The following is a 26,572-nucleotide window of genomic DNA, read 5'->3' as shown; positions in this document are numbered from 1 at the left end:
ATTAGATGACACTGCAAGGTTGGATCTCGGGCAGCTTGGACGCACAGGCACTGCCAGCCTGACACCTACATGATGTCAGAAGACGGCCACCGCTAACTGTGCATGGCCAAGGGATAACATTACAGCGCGGGCTCTGTGACAGAACCAAACAACGTTGAGGAGGTGGCGCCCGGCACCAAGGGGGTTGGAATGACGGCTGTGCTGTGTCACATTACTGCTGTGTAGTCGGCAACGTGTCCAGCACAAGCCACGCTGGCACAACAGAACAAAAGCTGCCACCAGTGCAGGCTTCGGCCTACACTCTGCTCCTCTCCTCCTCCTGCTGACCCTGGGCTCAAACACCGCTAGTTTTTGCCCGGAAGTGCTAGCTGCACAGAGAAAAACACCAGCCAATGTGTTAGTGGGGTTCAGCAACGCCAGCTATTCCCCTGCTGTGTAGCCGGCAACGTGACCTGCAAACGCCACGCAGGCACATGAACTGAAATTAAAGGGAACCTGGCCCCACCCCCCTAGGTGTTTCTATGTATAACAGCCACCTAGTACAGCAGTACTGCTGCATTTGTACAAGGTGGCTGACTTTTTCTCCTTGCCCACGTTGAACTCAACACGTACAAAATGTGTCTCATTGAGACCATTCCACTGTCCCTGAGGTGTGACTTTCCTTTCTAATGATACGCAGCACCCCCCTTGGTAGCGTTTCCCGTCTTTTGTCATCATGGTTAGCTGGCTGCGCCTGTGCATCCGCCCTGCTAGAAACAACGCCCCTCGTTGTCATATTTATTTTGTCAGCGAGGGTGTGGTTTATGGGCACGAGCAGTGCATATGTTCGCCTGTCTTAACTCATCTCCTTCCGCCTTCTTCAGACTGTGCGGCCTCCTGGCCGTGGTAGGCGATAAGGGATCAGATGAGGCCGCCCAGTCTGAAGCAGGTGTAAGGACATGTGTGAGCGGCAAACCTATTTACTGCACAAGGCCACGAATCCCAGCCACGCAGTGTGATTTTTTGAAAACACACTGTGGGTCTGGGATTCATGTCCATCGCTAACCGCAACGGCCGACATGAAATGAGGTCAGAAGACAGGAAGCGCTCACAGCGCATGGCCAAGGGATCACAATAGCGCAGACTCCTGTACAGCAACTAACAACGCTCAGGAATCTGCGCCCAGCAGCTAGGTGTACATTTTGACACCTGTGCTGCATCTCCTTAAAAAGACAAGTCACGCCTCCACTACTGTTTGACAGTATAGTGGGCTAAATAGTGTAGGTGTTTTATTCAGCGTGTGCAAGGAGCAAATTAAATAGAGCAACCTTTGACTTGTGCAGCATTAATGCTGCACAAGGTGTGGCTCTTGTACCTTGCAACACCTGAGCGGGGGTTAAAGGTAACCTTTGAAATTGGTTCAACTAGGCTTCGGCCTACACTCTGCTCCTCTCCTGCTGACCCTGGGCTCAAACACCGCTAGTTTTTGCCCGGAACTGCTAGCTGCACAGAGAAAAACACCAGTCAATGTGTTAGTGGGGTTCAGCACCGCCAGCTGTTCCCCCGCTGTGTAGCCGGCATCGTGTCCAGCACAAGCCACGCTGGCACAACTGACCAAAAGCTGCCACCAGTGCAGGCTTCGGCCTACACTCTGCTCCTCTCCTCCTCCTGCCGACCCTGGGCTCAAACACCGCTAGTTTTTGCCCGGAACTGCTAGCTGCACAGAGAAAAACACCAGTCAATGTGTTAGTGGGGTTCAGCACCGCCAGCTGTTCCCCTGCTGTGTAGTCGGCATCGTGTCCAGCACAAGCCACGCTGGCACAACTGACCAAAAGCTGCCACCAGTGCAGGCTTCGGCCTACACTCTGCTCCTCTCCTCCTCCTGCTGACCCTGTGCTCAAACACCTCCAGTTTCTGCCCGGAAGTGCTAGCTGCACAGAGAAAAACACCAGCCAATGTGTTAGTGGGGTTCAGCACCGCCAGCTGTTCCCCTGCTGTGTAGCCGGCAACGTGTCCTGCAAACGCCACGCAGGCACATGAACTGAAATTGAAGGGAGCCTGCCCCCGACCCCCAGGTGTTTCTATGTATAACAGCCACCTTGTACAGCAGTACTGCTGCATTTGTACAAGGTGGCTGACTTTTTTCTCCTTGCCCACGTGGAACTCAACACGTACAAAATGTGTCTCATTAGAGACCATTCCACTGTCCCTGAGGTGTAACTTTCCTTTCTAATGACACGCAGCACCCCCATTGTTAGCGCTGCCCGTCTTCTGACATCATTGGTTGGCTGGCTGTGCCTGTGCGTCCGCCCTGCCCGACACAACGCCCCTCGTTGTCTCATATATTTTGACTGCGAGGGTGTGATTGATGGGCACGAGCAGTGCATATGTTCCCCTGTCTTCACTCCCCTCCTTCCGCCTTCTTCTGACTGTGCGGCCTCATGGCCGCGGCATGCGATAAGGGATCAGCTGAGGCCGCCCAGTCTGAAGCAGGTGTAAGGACATGTGTGAGCGGCGAACATATTTACTGCACAAGGCCACGAATCCCAGCACCGCAGTGTGACTTTAGGAAAAGGCACTGTGGGTCTGGGATTCATGGCCATCGTTAACCGCACCGGCCAACATGAAATGAGGTCATGAGACAGCCTGCTCTAACAGAGTATTGCCAAGGGATAACACAAGAGCGCAGTTTCCTGTACTGCAAATAACAACGGTAAGGAATCTGCGCCCAGCACCTAGGTGTAAATTTGTACACCTGTGCTGCGTCTCCTTAAAAAGACAAGTCACGCCTCCACTACTGTTTGACAGTATAATGGGCTAAATAGTGTACGTGTTTTATTCAGCGTGTGCAAGGAGCAAAATTAAGAGAGCAACCTTTGACTTGTGCATCATTAATGCAGTTCAAGGTGTGGCTCTTGTACCTTGCAACACCCGAGGGGGGGTTAAAGGTTACCTTTGAAATTGGTTCAACTAGGCTTCGGCCTACACTCTGCTCCTCTCCTCCTCCTGCTAACCCTGGGCTATAACACCGCCAGTTGTAGCCTGGAAGTGCTAGCTGCACAGAGAAAAACACCAGCCAATGTGTTAGTGGGGTTCAGCACCGCCAGCTGTTCCCCTGCTGTGTAGCCGGCATCGTGTCCAGCACAAGCCACGCTGGCACAACCTACCAAAAGCTGCCACCAGTGCAGGCTTCGGCCTACACTCTGCTCCTCTCCTCCTCCTGCTGACCCTGGGCTCAAACACCGCTAGTTTTTGCCCGGAACTGCTAGCTGCACAGAGAAAAACACCAGTCAATGTGTTAGTGGGGTTCAGCACCGCCAGCTGTTCCCCTGCTGTGTAGTCGGCATCGTGTCCAGCACAAGCCACGCTGGCACAACTAACCAAAAGCTGCCACCAGTGCAGGCTTCGGCCTACACTCTGCTCCTCTCCTCCTCCTGCTGACCCTGGGCTCAAACACCTCCAGTTTCTGCCCGGAAGTGCTAGCTGCACAGAGAAAAACACCAGCCAATGTGTTAGTGGGGTTCAGCACCGCCAGCTGTTCCCCTGCTGTGTAGCCGGCAACGTGTCCTGCAAACGCCACGCAGGCACATGAACTGAAATTGAAGGGAGCCTGCCCCCCACCCCCAGGTGTTTCTATGTATAACAGCCACTTTGTACAGCAGTACTGCTGCATTTGTACAAGGTGGCTGACTTTTTTCTCCTTGCCCACGTGGAACTCAACACGTACAAAATGTGTCTCATTAGAGACCATTCCACTGTCCCTGAGGTGTGACTTTCCTTTCTAATGACACGCAGCACCCCCATTGTTAGCGCTGCCCGTCTTCTGACATCATTGGTTGGCTGGCTGTGCCTGTGCGTCCGCCCTGCCCGACACAACGCCCCTCGTTGTCTCATATATTTTGACTGCGAGGGTGTGATTGATGGGCACGAGCAGTGCATATGTTCCCCTGTCTTCACTCCCCTCCTTCCGCCTTCTTCTGACTGTGCGGCCTCATGGCCGCGGCATGCGATAAGGGATCAGCTGAGGCCACCCAGTCTGAAGCAGGTGTAAGGACATGTGTGAGCGGCGAACATATTTACTGCACAAGGCCACGAATCCCAGCACCGCAGTGTGACTTTAGGAAAAGGCACTGTGGGTCTGGGATTCATGGCCATCGTTAACCGCACCGGCCAACATGAAATGAGGTCATGAGACAGCCTGCACTAACAGAGTATTGCCAAGGGATAACACAAGAGCGCAGTTTCCTGTACTGCAAATAACAACGGTAAGGAATCTGCGCCCAGCACCTAGGTGTAAATTTGTACACCTGTGCTGCGTCTCCTTAAAAAGACAAGTCACGCCTCCACTACTGTTTGACAGTATAATGGGCTAAATAGTGTACGTGTTTTATTCAGCGTGTGCAAGGAGCAAAATTAAGAGAGCAACCTTTGACTTGTGCATCATTAATGCAGTTCAAGGTGTGGCTCTTGTACCTTGCAACACCCGAGGGGGGGTTAAAGGTTACCTTTGAAATTGGTTCAACTAGGCTTCGGCCTACACTCTGCTCCTCTCCTCCTCCTGCTGACCCTGGGCTATAACACCGCCAGTTGTAGCCTGGAAGTGCTAGCTGCACAGAGAAAAACACCAGCCAATGTGTTAGTGGGGTTCAGCACCGCCAGCTGTTCCCCTGCTGTGTAGCCGGCATCGTGTCCAGCACAAGCCACGCTGGCACAACCTACCAAAAGCTGCCACCAGTGCAGGCTTCGGCCTACACTCTGCTCCTCTCCTCCTCCTGCTGACCCTGGGCTCAAACACCGCTAGTTTTTGCCCGGAACTGCTAGCTGCACAGAGAAAAACACCAGTCAATGTGTTAGTGGGGTTCAGCACCGCCAGCTGTTCCCCTGCTGTGTAGTCGGCATCGTGTCCAGCACAAGCCACGCTGGCACAACTAACCAAAAGCTGCCACCAGTGCAGGCTTCGGCCTACACTCTGCTCCTCTCCTCCTCCTGCTGACCCTGGGCTCAAACACCTCCAGTTTCTGCCCGGAAGTGCTAGCTGCACAGAGAAAAACACCAGCCAATGTGTTAGTGGGGTTCAGCACCGCCAGCTGTTCCCCTGCTGTGTAGCCGGCAACGTGTCCTGCAAACGCCACGCAGGCACATGAACTGAAATTGAAGGGAGCCTGCCCCCCACCCCCAGGTGTTTCTATGTATAACAGCCACCTTGTACAGCAGTACTGCTGCATTTGTACAAGGTGGCTGACTTTTTTCTCCTTGCCCACGTGGAACTCAACACGTACAAAATGTGTCTCATTAGAGACCATTCCACTGTCCCTGAGGTGTGACTTTCCTTTCTAATGACACGCAGCACCCCCATTGTTAGCGCTGCCCGTCTTCTGACATCATTGGTTGGCTGGCTGTGCCTGTGCGTCCGCCCTGCCCGACACAACGCCCCTCGTTGTCTCATATATTTTGACTGCGAGGGTGTGATTGATGGGCACGAGCAGTGCATATGTTCCCCTGTCTTCACTCCCCTCCTTCCGCCTTCTTCTGACTGTGCGGCCTCATGGCCGCGGCATGCGATAAGGGATCAGCTGAGGCCGCCCAGTCTGAAGCAGGTGTAAGGACATGTGTGAGCGGCGAACATATTTACTGCACAAGGCCACGAATCCCAGCACCGCAGTGTGACTTTAGGAAAAGGCACTGTGGGTCTGGGATTTATGGCCATCGTTAACCGCACCGGCCAACATGAAATGAGGTCATGAGACGGCCTGCACTAACAGGGTATTGCCAAGGGATAACACAAGAGCGCAGTTTCCTGTACTGCAAATAACAACGGTAAGGAATCTGCGCCCAGCACCTAGGTGTAAATTTGTACACCTGTGCTGCGTCTCCTTAAAAAGACAAGTCACGCCTCCACTACTGTTTGACAGTATAATGGGCTAAATAGTGTACGTGTTTTATTCAGCGTGTGCAAGGAGCAAAATTAAGAGAGCAACCTTTGACTTGTGCATCATTAATGCAGTTCAAGGTGTGGCTCTTGTACCTTGCAACACCTGAGGGGGGGGTTAAAGGTTACCTTTGAAATTGGTTCAACTAGGCTTCGGCCTACACTCTGCTCCTCTCCTCCTCCTGCTAACCCTGGGCTATAACACCGCCAGTTGTAGCCTGGAAGTGCTAGCTGCACAGAGAAAAACACCAGCCAATGTGTTAGTGGGGTTCAGCACCGCCAGCTGTTCCCCTGCTGTGTAGCCGGCATCGTGTCCAGCACAAGCCACGCTGGCACAACCGACCAAAAGCTGCCACCAGTGCAGGCTTCGGCCTACACTCTGCTCCCCCTGCTTACCCTTTGCTCCAGCACCGCTAGTTGGGGCTCTAGGAAGACAATCTTTAATAGGCAACGCATCTGGGTTCCAGCACCGCCAGCTGGTTCTCGGCAGTGTTTTTGTCACAGGTACTCCCTCGTGCCAAACCTGGTTTCAGCACCGTCAGCTGTTTCTGGGTTGTGTCAAACTCGCTGAGACGCCTATGCTTGCCCCGTCGTGTTGCGGTCGGGTTAGCCAACTCCAGGGTGCCTCCAGTTTAGGAGCTTCCTATGTGGGCTGCGTGAACTGGTAGTCAAGGCTGGTTCTGTAGTGCCAGTAGGCCCAGCTCCCCCTGTAGGACTGTTGGGGTTCGGTAACTGCGGCTGCCTCGCGGCCTAGCTGTTCTCTCCTCTCCTGTGGGCCTTCGGGTCCACCACCTGGTTCCAGCACCGTCAGCTGGTTCCAGGCCGAGCCTTTGGCTTAGGTGCCTCCTCCTGGGTATCCGAGTTCCGCCAACGCCAGACGGTCCTTGGTAGTGCTTTTAAGCGCGGGCACCTACAGCTTAGTAACCGGGTTCCAGCACCGTCAGCTGGTCCTCGGTCGTGCCATTGGCTCTTGCACACTGGGGCAACGCATCTGGGTTCCAGCAACGCCAGCTGGTTCTCGGCAGTGTTTTTGACACAGGTACTCCCTCGTGCCAAGCCTGGTTTCAGCACCGTCAGCTGTTTCCGGGTTGTGTCAAGCTCACTGAGACGCCTATGCTTGCCCCGTCGTGGTGCGGTCGGGTTAGCCAACTCCAGGGTGCCTCCAGTTTAGGAGCTTCCTATGTGGGCTGCGTGAACTGGTAGTCAAGGCTGGTTCTGTAGTGCCAGTAGGCCCAGCTCCCCCTGTAGGACTGTTGGGGTTCGGTAACTGCGGCTGCCTCGCGGCCTAGCTGTTCTCTCCTCTCCTGTGGGCCTTCGGGTCCACCACCTGGTTCCTGCACCGTCAGCTGGTTCAAGGCCGAGCCTTTGGCTTAGGTGCCTCCTCCTGGGTATCCGAGTTCCGCCAACGCCAGGCGGTCCTTGGTAGTGCTTTTAAGCGCGGGCGCCTACAGCTTAGTAACCGGGTTCCAGCACCGCCAGCTGGTCCTCGGTCGTGCCATTTGCTCTTGCACACTGGGGCAACGCATCTGGGTTCCAGCACCGCCAGCTGGTTCTCGGCAGTGTTCTTGACACAGGTACTCCCTCGTGCCAAGCCTGGTTTCAGCACCGTCAGCTGTTTCCGGGTTGTGTCAAGCTCACTGAGACGCCTATGCTTGCCCCGTCGTGGTGCGGTCGGGTTAGCCAACTCCAGGGTGCCTCCAGTTTAGGAGCTTCCTATGTGGGCTGCGTGAACTGGTAGTCAAGGCTGGTTCTGTAGTGCCAGTAGGCCCAGCTCCCCCTGTAGGACTGTTGGGGTTCGGTAACTGCGGCTGCCTCGCGGCCTAGCTGTTCTCTCCTCTCCTGTGGGCCTTCGGGTCCACCACCTGGTTCCAGCACCGTCAGCTGGTTCCAGGCCGAGCCTTTGGCTTAGGTGCCTCCTCCTGGGTATCCGAGTTCCGCCAACGCCAGGCGGTCCTTGGTAGTGCTTTTAAGCGCGGGCACCTACAGCTTAGTAACCGGGTTCCAGCACCGCCAGCTGGTCCTCGGTCGTGCCATTGGCTCTTGCACACTGGGGAAACGCATCTGGGTTCCAGCACCGCCAGCTGGTTCTCGGCAGTGTTCTTGACACAGGTACTCCCTCGTGCCAAGCCTGGTTTCAGCACCGTCAGCTGTTTCCGGGTTGTGTCAAGCTCACTGAGACGCCTATGCTTGCCCCGTCGTGGTGCGGTCGGGTTAGCCAACTCCAGGGTGCCTCCAGTTTAGGAGCTTCCTATGTGGGCTGCGTGAACTGGTAGTCAAGGCTGGTTCTGTAGTGCCAGTAGGCCCAGCTCCCCCCTGTAGGACTGTTGGGGTTCGGTAACTGCGACTGCCTCGCGGCCTAGCTGTTCTCTCCTCTCCTGTGGGCCTTCGGGTCCACCACCTGGTTCCAGCACCGTCAGCTGGTTCCAGGCCGAGCCTTTGGCTTAGGCGCCTCCTCCTGGGTATCCGAGTTCCGCCAACGCCAGGCGGTCCTTGGTAGTGCTTTTAAGCGCGGGCACCTACAGCTTAGTAACCGGGTTCCAGCACCGCCAGCTGGTCCTCGGTGCCATTGGCTCTTGCACACTGGGGCAACGCATCCGGGTTCCAGCACCGCCAGCTGGTTCTCGGCAGTGTTCTTGTCACAGGTACTCCCTCGTGCCAAGCCTGGTTTCAGCACCGTCAGCTGTTTCCGGGTTGTGTCAAGTTCACTGAGACGCCTATGCTTGCCCCGTCGTGGTGCGGTCGGGTTAGCCAACTCCAGGGTGCCTCCAGTTTAGGAGCTTCCTATGTGGGCTGCGTGAACTGGTAGTCAAGGCTGGTTCTGTAGTGCCAGTAGGCCCAGCTCCCCCCTGTAGGACTGTTGGGGTTCGGTAACTGCGACTGCCTCGCGGCCTAGCTGTTCTCTCCTCTCCTGTGGGCCTTCGGGTCCACCACCTGGTTCCAGCACCGTCAGCTGGTTCCAGGCCGAGCCTTTGGCTTAGGTGCCTCCTCCTGGGTATCCGAGTTCCGCCAACGCCAGGCGGTCCTTGGTAGTGCTTTTAAGCGCGGGCACCTACAGCTTAGTAACCGGGTTCCAGCACCGCCAGCTGGTCCTCGGTGCCATTGGCTCTTGCACACTGGGGCAACGCATCCGGGTTCCAGCACCGCCAGCTGGTTCTCGGCAGTGTTCTTGTCACAGGTACTCCCTCGTGCCAAGCCTGGTTTCAGCACCGTCAGCTGTTTCCGGGTTGTGTCAAGTTCACTGAGACGCCTATGCTTGCCCCGTCGTGGTGCGGTCGGGTTAGCCAACTCCAGGGTGCCTCCAGTTTAGGAGCTTCCTATGTGGGCTGCGTGAACTGGTAGTCAAGGCTGGTTCTGTAGTGCCAGTAGGCCCAGCTCCCCCTGTAGGACTGTTGGGGTTCGGTAACTGCGGCTGCCTCGCGGCCTAGCTGTTCTCTCCTCTCCTGTGGGCCTTCGGGTCCACCACCTGGTTCCTGCACCGTCAGCTGGTTCAAGGCCGAGCCTTTGGCTTAGGTGCCTCCTCCTGGGTATCCGAGTTCCGCCAACGCCAGGCGGTCCTTGGTAGTGCTTTTAAGCGCGGGCGCCTACAGCTTAGTAACCGGGTTCCAGCACCGCCAGCTGGTCCTCGGTCGTGCCATTGGATCTTGCACACTGGGGCAACGCATCTGGGTTCCAGCACCGCCAGCTGGTTCTCGGCAGTGTTCTTGACACAGGTACTCCCTCGTGCCAAGCCTGGTTTCAGCACCGTCAGCTGTTTCCGGGTTGTGTCAAGCTCACTGAGACGCCTATGCTTGCCCCGTCGTGGTGCGGTCGGGTTAGCCAACTCCAGGGTGCCTCCAGTTTAGGAGCTTCCTATGTGGGCTGCGTGAACTGGTAGTCAAGGCTGGTTCTGTAGTGCCAGTAGGCCCAGCTCCCCCTGTAGGACTGTTGGGGTTCGGTAACTGCGGCTGCCTCGCGGCCTAGCTGTTCTCTCCTCTCCTGTGGGCCTTCGGGTCCACCACCTGGTTCCAGCACCGTCAGCTGGTTCCAGGCCGAGCCTTTGGCTTAGGTGCCTCCTCCTGGCTATCCGAGTTCCGCCAACGCCAGGCGGTCCTTGGTAGTGCTTTTAAGCGCGGGCACCTACAGCTTAGTAACCGGGTTCCAGCACTGCCAGCTGGTCCTCGGTCGTGCCATTGGCTCTTGCACACTGGGGCAACGCATCTGGGTTCCAGCACCGCCAGCTGGTTCTCGGCAGTGTTCTTGACACAGGTACTCCCTCGTGCCAAGCCTGGTTTCAGCACCGTCAGCTGTTTCCGGGTTGTGTCAAGCTCACTGAGACGCCTATGCTTGCCCCATCGTGGTGCGGTCGGGTTAGCCAACTCCAGGGTGCCTCCAGTTTAGGAGCTTCCTATGTGGGCTGCGTGAACTGGTAGTCAAGGCTGGTTCTGTAGTGCCAGTAGGCCCAGCTCCCCCCTGTAGGACTGTTGGGGTTCGGTAACTGCGACTGCCTCGCGGCCTAGCTGTTCTCTCCTCTCCTGTGGGCCTTCGGGTCCACCACCTGGTTCCAGCACCGTCAGCTGGTTCCAGGCCGAGCCTTTGGCTTAGGTGCCTTCTCCTGGGTATCCGAGTTCCGCCAACGCCAGGCGGTCCTTGGTAGTGCTTTTAAGCGCGGGCACCTACAGCTTAGTAACCGGGTTCCAGCACCGCCAGCTGGTCCTCGGTGCCATTGGCTCTTGCACACTGGGGCAACGCATCCGGGTTCCAGCACCGCCAGCTGGTTCTCGGCAGTGTTCTTGTCACAGGTACTCCCTCGTGCCAAGCCTGGTTTCAGCACCGTCAGCTGTTTCCGGGTTGTGTCAAGTTCACTGAGACGCCTATGCTTGCCCCGTCGTGGTGCGGTCGGGTTAGCCAACTCCAGGGTGCCTCCAGTTTAGGAGCTTCCTATGTGGGCTGCGTGAACTGGTAGTCAAGGCTGGTTCTGTAGTGCCAGTAGGCCCAGCTCCCCCTGTAGGACTGTTGGGGTTCGGTAACTGCGGCTGCCTCGCAGCCTAGCTGTTCTCTCCTCTCCTGTGGGCCTTCGGGTCCACCTCCTAGTTCCAGCACCGTCAGCTGGTTCCGGGCCGAGCCTTTGGCTTAGGTGCCTCCTCCTGGGTATCCGAGTTCCGCCAACGTCAGGCGGTCCTTGGTAGTGCTTTTAAGCGCGGGCACCTACAGCTTAGTAACCGGGTTCCAGCACCGTCAGCTGGTCCTCGGTCGTGCCATTGGCTCTTGCACACTGGGGCAACGCATCTGGGTTCCAGCAACGCCAGCTGGTTCTCGGCAGTGTTTTTGACACAGGTACTCCCTCGTGCCAAGCCTGGTTTCAGCACCGTCAGCTGTTTCCGGGTTGTGTCAAGCTCACTGAGACGCCTATGCTTGCCCCGTCGTGGTGCTGTCGGGTTAGCCAACTCCAGGGTGCCTCCAGTTTAGGAGCTTCCTATTTGGGCTGCGTGAACTGGTAGTCAAGGCTGGTTCTGTAGTGCCAGTAGGCCCAGCTCCCCCCTGTAGGACTGTTGGGGTTCGGTAACTGCGGCTGCCTCGCGGCCTAGCTGATCTCTCCTCTCCTGTGGGCCTTCAGGTCCACCACCTGGTTCCAGCACCGTCAGCTGGTTCTCGGCAGTGTCTTTTGCTCTTGTACCTTCTGCTCCCCATCCTGGTTCCAGTACCGTCAGCTGGTTCCGGGCAGAGCCTTTGGCTTAGGTGCCTCCTTCTGGGTATCCAAGTTCCACCAACGTCAGGTGGTCCTTGGTAGTGCTTTCAGGCACGGGTACCTCCTGCTTAGTAACCGGGTTCCAGTAACGTCAGCTGGTCCTCGGTAGTTCCATTGGCTCTTGGACCTTCGGCTACCCATCCGGGTTCCAGTACCGTCAGCTGGTTCTCGGCAGTGTCTTTTGCTCTTGTACCTTCTGCTCCCCATCCTGGTTCCAGTACCGTCAGCTGGTTCCGGGCAGAGCCTTTGGCTTAGGTGCCTCCTTCTGGGTATCCGAGTTCCGCCAACGTCAGGCGGTCCTTGGTAGTGCTTTTTAGCACGGGTACCTCCTGCTTAGTAACCGGGTTCCAGTAACGTCAGCTGGTCCTCGGTAGTTCCATAGGCTCTTGAACCTTCGGGTAGCCATCCGAGTTCCAGTTCCATCAGCTGGTTCTTGGCATTTTCTCAGCCTTCTTGTACCTTCTGCTACATTTCCAAGTTGAAGACCCTAAAGTCGACGACCCGGAAGACCACCCCGATGACGACGACGACGACGACCCGGAAGACCACCCCGACGACGACCCGGAAGACCACCCCGATGACGACGACGACGACGGCGGAGACGACGACAGCGGAGACGACGACGGCTAAGACGACGACGGCGGAGATGACGACACTGGAGACAACGACCCTGGAGACGACGACATGGAAGACCGAGAAGCAGAAGAACAAGAGGCTGCAGAACAAAGAGTAGAAGAACATTAAGCATAAGACTTAATATCAGAGCAAAAGATATTATCTAAATTATATGCAGAAGAAGACTAAACAGTGTATGGGGGTGAGTCCGTTCCTCCTCGTGGTGCCCCTGGATAAAGCCTGATGCTGCAGGCCAAACTGAACGCGGACAAATGTAACTTTTGTGACTGGCAGAACGGAAGGTGTAATCTTCCAACTTTTATAGATAACAACTACGGGAATGCCTGTCACAAATGAGAATATGATGAAGAAGTAGAATAGGAAGAATAATAACAGTGGAATAAAAAGAATATGTAGAATAGGAAGAATAATAATAGTTGAATAAAATGAATATGATGAATGTAATCAAAAAAAAAAAAAAAGGTAAAGGATGAAGAAGAAGATGAATAAGGTGAAGAAGAAGTTGATGTCAAAGATGCTGATGATGATGAAGATGAAAGTGTGGGAAAAGAAAAAAAAAAAAAGAAAAAAAAGAAGGGGAAGGGCGTGGAATAGTGAAACATCAATATCTGACAAAATAAAAAAAAAAATTTACATAGTCAATATCTTTGTCACTCCGAACGTCTTAAAAAAAAACAAAAAACATGCTATTCTATTTGATTGGGATAAACCTCTATGACTTTAATGTCTCCGCCACCTCCCCAAATACATCCGGCATTATTCTTAGTTGTTTTCCTTCATGTAGAATGAACCTACAAGGCAAGAAAGGGTTTATTTTAATTCCGATATTTTGGTCCCATTGACTTGCATTGGGATCGGGTATCGGTATCGGCGATATCCGATATTTTTTGAATATCGGCCGATCCAATCCGATACCGATACTTTCCGATATCGGAAGGTATCGCTCAACACTAACCATAAGTAATCTGCGGCAATATCTGTAAACCTTGAGCTTTTATTGCATTTTTCCCACAAAAGATATTATTATTTTAATGTCGTTTGGCGCTTGTTTATCTAGTTCTTTACACAGGTTGACAATGATCATTCTGTTCCCATACACTATCATGCTATGTGCAGCTCATCTCCTGTTTACACACAGAGCACATACACACACATACGTATACCCAGAACACATACATGTACACAGAGCACATACACACACGTGTATACACAGAGCACAAACACACATAACTATACACAGAGCACCCGCAGATGTACACAGAGCACATTCACACACATATGTACAAAGCAAATACAGGTATATAAAGAGCACATACATACACAAACATGTATATACAGTGGACTCACACACACACGTGTACAAAGAGCACATACACACATATATACACAGATAGGGCACCTATACACACATATGCAAAGCACATATACACATATAAATGTATACCCAGAGCACATAACCAAATGAGTATATACAGAGCACACACAGTATACCCAGAGCACATACACGCATAAGTATACAAAGAGCACACACATATGTATACATAAAGCAAATACACATATTTATACACAGAGCGCCCACACACATATGTACACACAGAGCACATTCACACACATACACAGAGCACATTCACACACATGTTTACACAGAGCACATACACATGTTTACACAGAGAACATAAACACACACAAAGCACATAAACATATAGATGTGCACAGTGCACATACATACTTATACTGTACAGTGCCGGAAATAAGTATTTGATCCCTTGCTGATTTTGTAAGTTTGCCCACTGACAAAGACATGAACAGTCTATAATTTTAAGGGTAGGTTAATTTTAACATTGAGAGTTAGAATATAAAAATACAGAAAATCACATTGTATACATTATATAAATTTATTTGCATTTTGCAGTGAGAAATAAGTATTTGATCCCTTACCATCTATTAAGAGTTCTGGCTCCTACAGACCAGTTAGACACTCCTAATCAACCCGTTACCTACATTAAAGACAGCTGTCTTACATAGTCGCCTTTATAAAAGACTCCTGTCCACAGACTCACTTAATCAGTCAGACTCTAACCTCTACAACATGGGCAAGACCCATGAGCTTTCTAAGGATGTCAGAGATAAGATTATAGACCTGCACAAAGCTGGAATGGGCTACAAAAACATAAGTAAGACGCTGGGTGAGAAGAAAACAACTGTTGGTGCAATAGTAAGAAAATGGAAGAAATACAAAATGACCGTCAATCTAAATCGATCTGGGGCACCATGCAAAATCTCACCTTGTGGAGTATCCTTGATAATGAGGAAGGTGAGAGATCAGCCTAACACTACACAGGGGGAACTTGTTAAAGGGCCACTGTCACCCCCTCCAGCCGTTATAAACTAAAAGAGCCACCTTGTGCAGCAGTAATGCTGCATTCTAACAAGGCGGCTCTTTTAGTTTTAGGTTTAAGTATACCCCAAATAAAGCGTTTTTATACTTAGCCACAATTCCTGTCTCTAGCCAGGGAGGCGGGTCCTCACTCCCCAGCTCTAACTGCTCCTCTGCCGCCACTCCAAATCTTCCTGCGATTTCGGTGCCGTCCCCTCAGCGCTGTGTACGTTTCAAAACCGGTGCCTTCGCAGTGTACTGCTGTGCTGCGCAGACACAGTAAGCTCTGGCCGTCTGATGTCCCATCCAGGCTTGCAGACTGCGCCTGCGCGGGCATTGCGGCCAGCCACCTTTGGAATCCCCGCCCCGCACTGTGTTATGCATTATGCACAGTGCGGGGCGGGGATTCCAAAGGTGGCTGGCCGCAATGCCCACGCAGGCGCAGTCTGCAAGCCTGGCTGGGACGTCAGACAGCCAGAGCTTACTGCGTTTGCGCAGCACAGCAGTACACTGCGCAGGCGCCAGTTTTGAAATGTACACCGCACTGAGGGGGCAGCGCCGAAAGCCCAGGAAGATTGGAGTGACGGCAGAGGCGTGGTTAGAGCTGGGGAGTGAGGACCCGCCCCCCTGGCTAGAGACAGGAATTGTGGCTAAGTATAAAAACGCTTTATTTGGGGTATACTTGAACCTAAAACTAAAAGATCCACCTTGCTAGAATGCAGCATTACTGCTGCACAAGGTGGCTCTTTTAGTTTATAATGGCTGGAGGGGGTGACAGTGGCCCTTTAATGATCTCAAGGCAGCTGGAACCACAATCACCAAGAAAACCATTGGTAACACATTACGCCGTAAAGGTTTAAAATCCTGCAGTGCCCGCAAGGTCCCCATGCTCAAGAAGGCACATGTGCAGGCCCATCTGAAGTTTGCCAATGAACACCTGCATGATTCTGTGAGTGATTGGGAGAAGATGCTGTGGTCAGATGAGACAAAAATTTAGGTCTTTGGCATTGACTCAACTCGCTGTATTTGGAGGAAGAGAACTGCTGCCTATGACCCAACGAACACTGTCCTCTCTGTCAAGCTTGGAGGTGGAAACATTATGTTTTGGGGGTGTTTGGGGGTGTTTCCCGGCTAAGGGCACAGAACTACTTCATCGCATCAATGGGAGAATGGATGGAGCCATGTACCGTAAAAATCCTGAGTGATTTCCTCTTTCCCTCCGCCAGGACATTAAAAATAAAATATTTTGCTGCAAGACTATGACCCAAAACATACAGCCAAGGCAACAAAGGAGTGGTTCAAAAAAGAAGCACACTAAGTTCATGGAGTGACCTAGCCAGTCTCCAAACCTTAATCCCATAAAAAACTTATGGAGGGAGTTGAAGCTCCAAGTTGCCAAACGACAGCCTCAAAATCTAAATGCTTTAGAGATGATCTGCAAAGAGGAGTGGACCAAAATTCCTCCTGACATGTGCGCAAACCTCATCATCAACTACAAAAAAGTCTAACTGCTGTGCTTGCCAACAAGGGTTTTGCCACCAAGCATTAAGTCTTGTTTGCCAGAGGGATCAAATACTTATTTCTCACTGCAAAATGCAAATAAATTTATATAATCTGTACAATGTGATTTTCTGGATTTTATTTTTGATATTCTATCTCTCAATGTTAAAATTAACCTATTCTTAAAATTATAGACTGTTCATGTATTTGTCAGTGGGCAAGCTTACAAAATCAGCAATAGATCAAATACTTATTTCCCCCCACTGTACATGTATAAACACACACACTGTAGAGGACTTACCAACCTGTCTCCTCCTGTTTAGTTATTCTACACTCCTGCAGGGTACAGGACCTTTGGTCACATGACTGTGATGTTTCCAAAGGTCTTGCTCCATGATGTTTCCAAAGGTCGTGCTCTTCTTTTATTGGAAACTGAACTAATAATGCAAGACTGGTATTATTAGTACATATTCCACCTGTAATGACCAGTGGTTCTGTTTGAACCCCCATTGCCCCAACCCTAGACCTGGGTGGGGGTCACAGGACCTTGTCCTTCACTGAAAGGCAGCTATTTGCAGTGATATACATATATATATATGTATATTGCATAGCTGAAGAGCCCGGCTTTGCCCGGGCATAGGAACTAACTGTGGTTAGTCCCATGCCCATATACCTATCATACACATCCTTCATCTCATAGTCCCGTGCCCATATACCCATCATACATAACCTCCATCCCATAGTCCCATGCCCATATATCCATCATACACATACTCCATTCCATAGTCCCGTTCCGATATACCCATCACACAACCTCCATTCCATAGTCCCATGCCAAATACCCATCATACACATCCTCCATCCCATAGTCCCGTGCCCATATTCCCATCACTCATCCTCCATCCCATAACCCTGTTACCATATTCCCATCATACATATCCTCCATCCCTTAGTCCCATGCCCATATTCCTATCACACATTCTCCATCCCATAGTTCCATGCCCATATACCCATTATGACATAATCTTTGCCATGGCAACCATTCTTACATCGTCGTCGCCATGGCAACCTATAATGACATGATTGTCACCATGGCAACCATTATGACTTAACCATCACCATTAAAACCTATTATGACATCGTCGCCATGGCAACCATTATGACATCACCGTCACCATTGCATCCTATTATGACAACATCATCGCCATGGCAAGCATTATGATATCATTGTCGCCACGACAACCATTATGACATCTTCGTCGATATACACATACATACATTTGTTTTTATATATATAGACAATGACAATTATTCTTTAAGGGCTTATATACACCATGGAAGTTCTTTTTTTGTTTGTTTCAGCTTTCAGCACATACTTAGCCTGCCCGATTCTGTGAAGAATACTTACCCAAAAAGAGCAGTTTGGCCTGTTGGACATTTATATTGTCCAAAGATCTCAGCTCCTGTATGAGGACTTGCTGTACAGATTGCAGATTCAGACGATTCTGCACAGAAGAAGGAATGTATGCCAGCAACTCTTGTCTATTAAATAGAAAATATGAATAAAGTTAATTCTCTCTATATATATCATTTTATTTCTAGATACAACCATATTTTATTTCATTTTTCCTTTGCTTAGTGGTACACAAGATACTTACTCAGTACACTTAATAGTATCTACTATATAATTGTCTAAGGGTCACTTCCGTCTTTCTGTCCTGTCTGTCTGTCATGGATATTCATTGGTCGCGGCCTCTGTCTGTCATGGAATCCAAGTCGCTGATTGGTCTCGCCAGCTGCCTGTCATGGCTGCTGCGACCAGCTACGGCCCTGGTCCGATTAGTCCCTCCCCTGCGATCAGCGCCCAGCGCCCACTCCATACTCCCCGCAGTCACTGCTCACACAGGGTTAATGCCAGCGGTAACGGACCGCGTTATGCCGCGGGTAACTCACTCCATTACCGCCGCTATTAACCCTGTGTGGCCAAGTTTTTACTATTGATGCTGCCTATGCAGCGTCAATAGTAAAAACATCTAATGTTAAAAATGATTAAAAAAAAATAAAAAATCATTATATACTCACCTTTCGCGACGCTTCGGTGACCGCTCCATGCAAGCGGCAGGTGCTGATGCCAAGGATGGTATGGGAGAAGGACCTGCAATGACGTCACGGTCATGTGACCACAACGTCATCACAGGCCCTGCGCGAGAAGGACCTGCCATGACGTCACGGTCATGTGACCGCGACGTCATGGCAGGTCCTTCTCGCGCAGGCGTGCAGGGCCTGTGATAACGTCGCGGTCACATGACCGTGACATCATGGCAGGTCTTTCTCACGCAGGCGCGCAGGGCCTGTGATGACGTCATGGTCATGTGATATTCTAGAACAGGGGTCCCCAACTCCAGTCCTCAGGGCCCACCAACATGTCATGTTTTCAGGATTTCCTTAGTCTTGCCCAGGTAATAATTGCATCACCTGTGCAATGCAAAGGAAATCCTGAAAACATGACCTGTTGGTGGGCCTTGAGGACTGGAGTTGGGGACCCCTGTTCTAGAATACCCGATGCATTAGAATCGGGCCACCATCTAGTTTTGTATAAATGTCTGAGAAAAATCCATGTAAGCAAATCCACAAGTTTCCTAACATAAAACATACTGATCAGCTAGGCAATCATTAAACTGCGTGCTAAATCAAAGAGTGTTTTGATTCTTTTCGATAAAAAGTTATAACTTTATTGGTACAAACAAATACAAACAAATACAAAAACTAAAACAATGCCTCAAAACCATACAAATAGATATATAGTGGCAGGTAGGCGTAGAGCGAATTCTAATGATAACAAAGGAGCACCAGAAAAAAATCAGCATTCTTTGAATACATCCAATTATTAAACAGTAGAGCATGCTGAGAAAACACCTCTTTCCATTTTACATCCGATTATTAAACAGTAAAGCATGCTGAGAAAATACCTCTATAAATTTCACATCACTGGCTGACAACAATTTGAATATCACTGTAAACTATTAAATTATAATTATAAATCTCCTGCGAGATGAAAAAAATAGAGGTTAATACTGCATGCAATATTGCACAGTACTTCAATAATTTAATAGTTGCCGAAGTTCACTAAATCCGCTAAGAAAATTAGGACTAAACATCCATAAATCTTGCTGCTAAATATATGCAAGCCAAATTACAGGTTAATAATCCGAGGGGCATTAATGATAGAGAATATATTTGTAAGAAAAATCAACAAAATAAATAATAGAGGTTAATGTCAACGACCTTTATATACGATGTGCCGGCCCCATGATATAAATATCAAGATGGATCAAACGCAGCTGAAAGCCATGCTGCCGCACAAAAAACGAAATGCATCCTCGGTATATTAATGGATGTGACTACCAGCACTAAATCTAGTAATCTAGAGTGGACATGGTGTCACAAACACTGTAGCCTGCATATATTAGTGGGTGTCAGTACTCGGGATAAGGCAACCTAATGGTACACGTGTGGCGGTTAACGGGGAGCACTGCATTCTCAGGTAATATGTACCATTAGGTTGCCTTATCCCGAGTACTGACACCCATTAATATATGCAGGCTACAGTGTTTGTGACACCACGTCCACTCTAGATTACTAGATTTAGTGCTGGTAGTCACATCCATTAATATACCGAGGATGCAATTGGTACACAGACAGCTCTCCAGCGACCAACGATGCCGAAGTCCCCTGGTAACCAGGGTAAACCTCGGGTTACTAAGCGCAGGGCCGCGCTTAGTAACCCGATGTTTACCCTGGTTACCATTGTAAATGTAAAAAAAACCCAACTGTACATACTTACATTCCGGTGTCTGTCCCGCGCCGTCAGCTTCCCTGCACTGTGTCAGCGCCGGACGGCCGTAAAGCAGAGCGGTGACGTCACCGCTGTGCTTTACGGCCGGCCGGCGCTCACAGTCAGTGCGGGAAGCTGAGGCCGGAGGACAGACACAGGAATGTGAGTATGTACTGTTTGTTTTTTTTACATTTACAATGGTAACCAGGGTAAACATCGGGTTACTAAGCGCGTCCCTGCGCTTAGTAACCCAATATTTACCCTGGTTACCAGTGAAGACATCGCTGAATCGGCGTCACACATGCCGATTCAGCGATGTCTGCGGGAGATCCAGCGACGAAATAAAATTTCTGGACTTTCCCCAGTGACCAACGATCTTCCAGCAGAGGCCTGATCATTGGTCGCTGTCACGCATAACGATTTCGTTAACGATATCGTTGCTATGTCACAAAAAGCAACGATATCGTTAACGATATCGTTATGTGTGACGGTACCTTTAGCCAGACCCAATGTCTTTGATCATATAACCACCCCCTGGTGTGATGGCCCCAGCTGCCAAATTATCCCCAACCAGTTCCCACAACCCATCTCTTCTTCAGTATTGTGGACTATAAATTTAGAAACATCCTCAGGGGTGCACGCAAGCATCCCCGAAGCACAGCATCCCGAAGATAAGCATCCAGATACAGCAGTTATTCCATGGCAGTTAGTCAGGGAGGAGTCAGGTAACCCACACTCTGCTCTCCCTTCTATCCATGTGCTCTATTCCTATCCTCCTATGTTCCCTTGCAATCCACATTCACCGCCCAATCCCCCCTCCATCGCGACTCATATACATCAGCTCCTCTCTCCTTCCCTCTCCCATGTACAGATTCCATGCACTTCTCACCTTCCTGAAAAACCTCAGCCCATCTTGCCCAAACACACCGCACAAAAAAAACTTTGTACAATTCCAAAAACTACTTGCTCTTTATCTTCCTACTCCTACTGATTTCAGGGGACATCTCCCCCAACCCCTGTCCACCATCACCCAACCTCAACCCCTACCCTGCCTCACATCGAAATAACTAATCTTACTAATATTATTTGCACTCCTTCATTTCCTTCTTTTAATTGTGCCCTTTGGAATCCACGGTCTGCATGTAACAAGCTTCCTTTCCTACACAATTACTTTCTGGAAAACTCTCTTATCCTGTTGGCCCTCACGGAAACCTGGATTCAGGATTCTGACACTGTCTCTCCTGCTGCCATTTCCCATGGTGGCTTACAATTCTCACATTCCCCAAGACCCACAAACAGACATGGTGGTGGAGCCGGCATACTCTTGTCCCCACAATGCACTTTCCAGGTCATCCCCCCAGCTCCATCACTCTCATTCCCTTCTTTTGAGGTCCACATCATCAGGCTCTTTCGTCCCCTCTCTCTCAGAGAAGCGGTCATATACCGGCCCCCAGGCTCACCCACCCACTTTCTGGACCATTTCTCTGCCTGGTTGCCGCACTTCATGTCCTCAGAACTACGAACCCTTATCCTGGGAGACTTCAACATCCACATTAACAACCTCACTTCCACATCTGCATCCCAGCTCCTATCACTAACCACTTCTCTAGGCCTCTCACAGCACTCAACTTCTGAAACCACAAAGACGGTAACACCCTTGACCTGGTCTTTGTACGGCTCTGTTCAATCTCCTACCTAGATAACTCACCGCTTCCCCTCTCTGACCACAACATTCTCTCCTTCACACTCACAATTTCTCGCCCACCCCTGCGCACTCCTACCTACCACACATTCAGAAATCTACATGCTATTAACCCTCACACATTTTCAGACTCCCTACATTCATCATTGTCCTCAATCTCTTTTTTCCTGTCCTGATCTGGCTGTGCATCACTTCAATAACACTGTTAGAAGCACCCTTGACCAAGTAGCTCCGATCACCCTCAGAACCTCCAAACACAGAGTAAAACACCCCTGGCTCACATCGCAAATCCGATTTCTCCAGCGATGCTCTAGGTGTGCTGAACGCTTATGGAGTAAAACTCGCACACCAGAAGACTTCATACACTTCAAATTTATGTTAAAAACCTATAATTCTGCCCTTCACCTCGCCAAACAGACCTACTTCACCACTCTGATCTCCTCACTATCCATCAACCCCAAGAAACATTTTGACACCTTTCACTCCTTTCACTCCTTCCTCAGGCCAAAAGCACAAGCCCCTATCACAGACATGTGTGCTGATGACTTGACCTCCCACTTTATAGAGAAAATAGATAATATCCGTCAGGAAATCCGCTCCCAGACACCAAGTGCAGTTACTCCCATCCCTCCCTGCATCTCCCCTGGCTCACTCTCCACATTCGAACCCATCACAGAAGAAGTCTCCAAGCTCCTCTCTTCTTCTCCGACTACATGCACTATTGACCCCATTCCCTCACATCTCCTTCAGTCTCTCGCCAATCGTCACAACTCACCTAACTACAATCTTTAATCTCTCCTTCTCCTCTGGCATTTTCCCCTCCTCCTTCAAACACTCTATCATTGCTCCACTACTAAAGAAACCCGCCCTCGACCCATCCTGCACAAATAACTACAGACCGGTCTCCAATCTCCCCTTCATATCTAAACTCTTGAAGCGCCTGATCTACTCCCGCCTTACCCGTTACCTCTCCACTCGTTCCCTCCTAGACCCTTCACAGTCCGATTTCCGCCCCTACATTCAACAGAAACTGCACTCATCAAGGTGACCAATGACCTTCTGACAGTAAAATGTAATGGTGACCACTCTCTGCTCATTCTTCTCGACCTCTCTGCAGCTTTTGACACTGTTGACCACCCTCTCCTACTCTCTAGGCTTCAGTCACTAGGCATTAAGGACACTGCTCTCTCCTTTTTCTCCTCTTATCTTTCTGACCGCTTTTTCAGTGTTCTGTTCTTTGGCTCCACTTCATCTCCTCTTCCTCTCACTGTTGGGGTACCTCAGGGCTCAGTCCTTGGCCCCCTTCTCTTCTCCCTCTACACGGCCCCAATTGGACAGACCATCAGCAGATTTGGCTTTCAGTACCATCTTTATGCCGATGACACACAACTATACACATCAGCCCCTTACCTTACCCCCGCTGTACTACAGAACGCCACTGACTGTCTGTCTACAGTCTCCAACATCATGTCCGCTCTCTATCTGAAACTCAACCCCTCCAAAACTGAACTTCTGCTCCCGCCATCTACTAACCTCCCTAAATCTGACATTTCCCTCTCTGTGGGTGGCACCATAATAACACCCCGGCAGCAGGCGCGCTGTCTGGGTGTTATGTTTGACTCCGATAGCCCCTTCACATCCCATATACAATCTCTTGCCCGCTCGTTCCGCTTACACCTAAAGAACATCTCTAGAATCCACCCTTTTCTCACCATACAAACAACAAAAGCCCTCACTGTCACCTTGATCCACTCCCGCCTGGACTACTGTAACGCTCTATTAATTGGCCTCCCCCTCACTCAACTTTCCCCTCTCCAGTCTATCCTTAAAGCAGCAGCCAGGGTTGTCCATCTAGCTAATCAGTATTCAGACGTGTCCGCTCTTCGCCAGTCGTTACACTGGCTACCCATTCATTATAGAATCCAATTCAAAGTACTTGTTCTCACCCACAAATCTCTCCACAGTGCGTCACCCCGTTACAGCTCCTCTCTCATTTCTGTCTATCGGCCTAACCGACCACTGCGCTCTGCAAACAACTTTCGACTAACCTCTGCACTAATCCGTACTTCCCACTCCCGACTCCAAGACTTCTCCCGTGCTGCGCCAATCCTCTGGAATGCTCTACCCCAAGATATTAGGACCATCCACAATTTGCATAGTTTTAGGCACTCCCTCAAAACACAATTGTTCAGAGCGGCCTATCACGTTCACTAATCAAAGTCATTTTATGTTTGTGTGTGTGTGTAGCCCATTCACTATCCCCATCTATCCCCCACCCCCTGAAGATGGCTGGACCATCATTGTAAATACATCATTGTAAATACACACCTGTACTTTGTATCTCCCCTACCTCATTGTAGATTGTAAGCTCTCACGAGCAGGGTCGTCTTATGCTGCTTTCATTATTGTATTGTTAACATTGTTACTTATGACTGTTGTGTTTGAAACTGTTAAACTGTAAAGCGCTGCGGAATATGTTGGCGCTATATAAATAAAGATTAATATTATTTATTACTAATTGTGCCACTATTATATTTTTAGAATGACCCCTTTGTAGCAGCCTAAAAAAAAGCAGTAAATGATGTACAGAGTTGGCCATGCATGCATATGAATATCTAGGAATATATAAGAAGTAGTGAAACACCTGGCTGTTTTAGGAAGTCACAATACATTTTACAGGGAGAGGGGAATCCCCATTCTATTGATAGGTTCTTGTTGAATTTTCAGGACTCCCACCATTAGACATGAGTGAAATATACTTTTGATATACAATGATTGTCTCAGATGGTAATACCCAGGTAATGTTTATCATGGCCATTATTGACATCATGTATAGCAATTGTGAGAGTAATATATAAAACATAAATTTATAAATCAAAATATAAAACATGAATGCTATCTATAAAAAGGAAGAAAAGACACTAAATCTTAGATACAAGTCACCTTTTCTACAGTCTAAAGGTCACTCTTCCTTATTAAAATAAAGTTCAAAAATCCGTGACCTGTTCTACCCTGCAGTATGGAGATCCAGATCAAAATGAAGGATTTGTATCATGGGGTAGGTCGGACACTAGCCGACAGTTAGTTATCTGCTGCCTAATGGGCCACACACCTCCAAGAAACAAAATATTTAATTGAACATTGTCAGGAATATGATGTATTTGATTGTCTATTATCACGCACACTGAGCTCTGCTCCATCCATTAGAGCTGTGTACAGACACACGCTGTGGGACTTCTGACCCCCCTACCTCCCAGCTCTTTCTCCCTGCTGACAATACAGCTGTAATGTGAAACTCCAATGTGTGACTCTGCTCCCCTCCCTCAAGGATGCGGGGGTTAGCAGAATACTAGTTCTTTTGTTTGCAGCCATACACTTTGTGATTTGTGTGAAAGTTATTCATGATGAATAATTCAACCTCAGGTGGTGACAAAGATATGAAAGTTACATATTTGGGATGTGCAACAATAGGGCTACGCACCCGTGTGTTTTCTAAGTGCAGCGCCTAGTAGAAACCGAGAAATAGATTACTATTTAACCGGGTCACCCAGCTACCCCATGTGTAGACTTAGATGGAAGCTAACCTCGTGAGACATGCAATACATTCATCGTCACTCTATGAGGTTCCCAGCTAGAATGAATATGAGTTTTAATAAAGTTCTGAGTCTCTCTAGAAAGGGGAGTGGAGTCTATAGCTCCATCTACTCAGTGATGTCACGACCAGGGGGTATAAGTGAGTGGGAGCTCATATTTTACTAGCCTTTGTCCAGGGAACTAGCTGAGAGACACATCTGTGATGCATTGGGACATATGCTCCCCTCCCCCAGCCGCATGGTCAGCCATGATATGAGAGAACTGTAAGTCTATTTTCTTCCTTTAATCCCTTTTTATTTTGTAATTGTCTGTATATACATAATTGTCTCATTTTATAATATCTGTTACACTTTTTAAACACTGCCTATCTTTTGGAGTCAAATATATAAAATTACTAGCTTCATTTCTCCTTGCTCTATAACATACTTTCACATCCTCTGAAGTAAATAATGCTACTAATTGGGTTGGCTCCTGACTCATTATTAATTAAGGAACAGGAGCTGGTGGCAGCGAAAGTGTCCTGCGCTGGTGGGTAACACTGGCAGTGACACAATGAGGTTTTTATAGCTGCGGCTGGGAATAATTATATCACCCTCACTGCAGTGTGTGCCCCACAGCCAGTACATAGCAGGCAGCCTTTCTGGTGACTAATTATCCTAGGTGCAGTTCCCTGACTGACATGAGGGTAAGGGGCGCCAGAGAGCTGCGAGTTTCAAACCGGAACTGGGGAGTGGGATATAAATAAATCCCCTTCAGAAAAGAAACGGGGCCAGCCAAATAACCCCGGTTCATGACATATTGGTGGCAGAGCGGTGGGATAATAGAGCATTAGTGATCTGGTTTGAGAAATCATTCCTCTCAATAAAAACTTGCACAGTTCTTGGAGGACTTTGTGCAAAAAAGTTTTGGAGAACGAGCTCAGTGTTTTTTAGTCCTGAGACAATGGTGTGCATAGCAATAACCCCTCTCTTTCTCTCTGTTTTTCTATCCCATCTTTTATTTAAGGACACTCTTATTGCTCTTTGTGGGTTGAGACAGATTGACACCATGGGCAAAAACAAGAGCCAACTGGTCGCGGCTCTGGTGCAACTGGAAATCGCTCAGAGCCCAGCGGGCGCAGAAGCCAGTACAAGCGAAAATGGTGCTGCAGCAGAGGTCCAACCACTGAATGCTGGCCCTACTTTCAGCCGGGGCGGATTGGACCCCCACTTGCAGGCGTCCTTGGAACAACTCCCCGCCGACATCCATGATGGATGTCTGAGTCTGAACTAGAAATATCACCATAAGGCCAAGCT

General features: G+C 49.8%; 1 protein-coding gene across 3 annotated transcripts in view; it reads right to left on the bottom strand.

Moving 5' to 3' along the window:
- MYO15B (myosin XVB) overlaps positions 1-26,572 on the bottom strand; it is a 175,756-nt gene that overhangs the window by 25,050 nt on the left and 124,134 nt on the right. For all 3 annotated transcript variants that reach the window (XM_069752027.1, XM_069752028.1, XM_069752029.1), the window contains exon 40: positions 17,555-17,688. In XM_069752027.1, coding sequence (XP_069608128.1) covers positions 17,555-17,688 — 134 coding nt within the window. The remainder of the gene's footprint in view (positions 1-17,554; positions 17,689-26,572) is intronic.

This window comes from Ranitomeya imitator, chromosome 2 (assembly GCF_032444005.1).
Source record: "Ranitomeya imitator isolate aRanImi1 chromosome 2, aRanImi1.pri, whole genome shotgun sequence".
NCBI classification, from domain to species: Eukaryota; Metazoa; Chordata; class Amphibia; order Anura; family Dendrobatidae; genus Ranitomeya; species Ranitomeya imitator.
The sequence above is the reverse complement of the archived record's forward strand: the minus strand, read 5'-3'. Positions and strand labels throughout refer to the sequence as shown.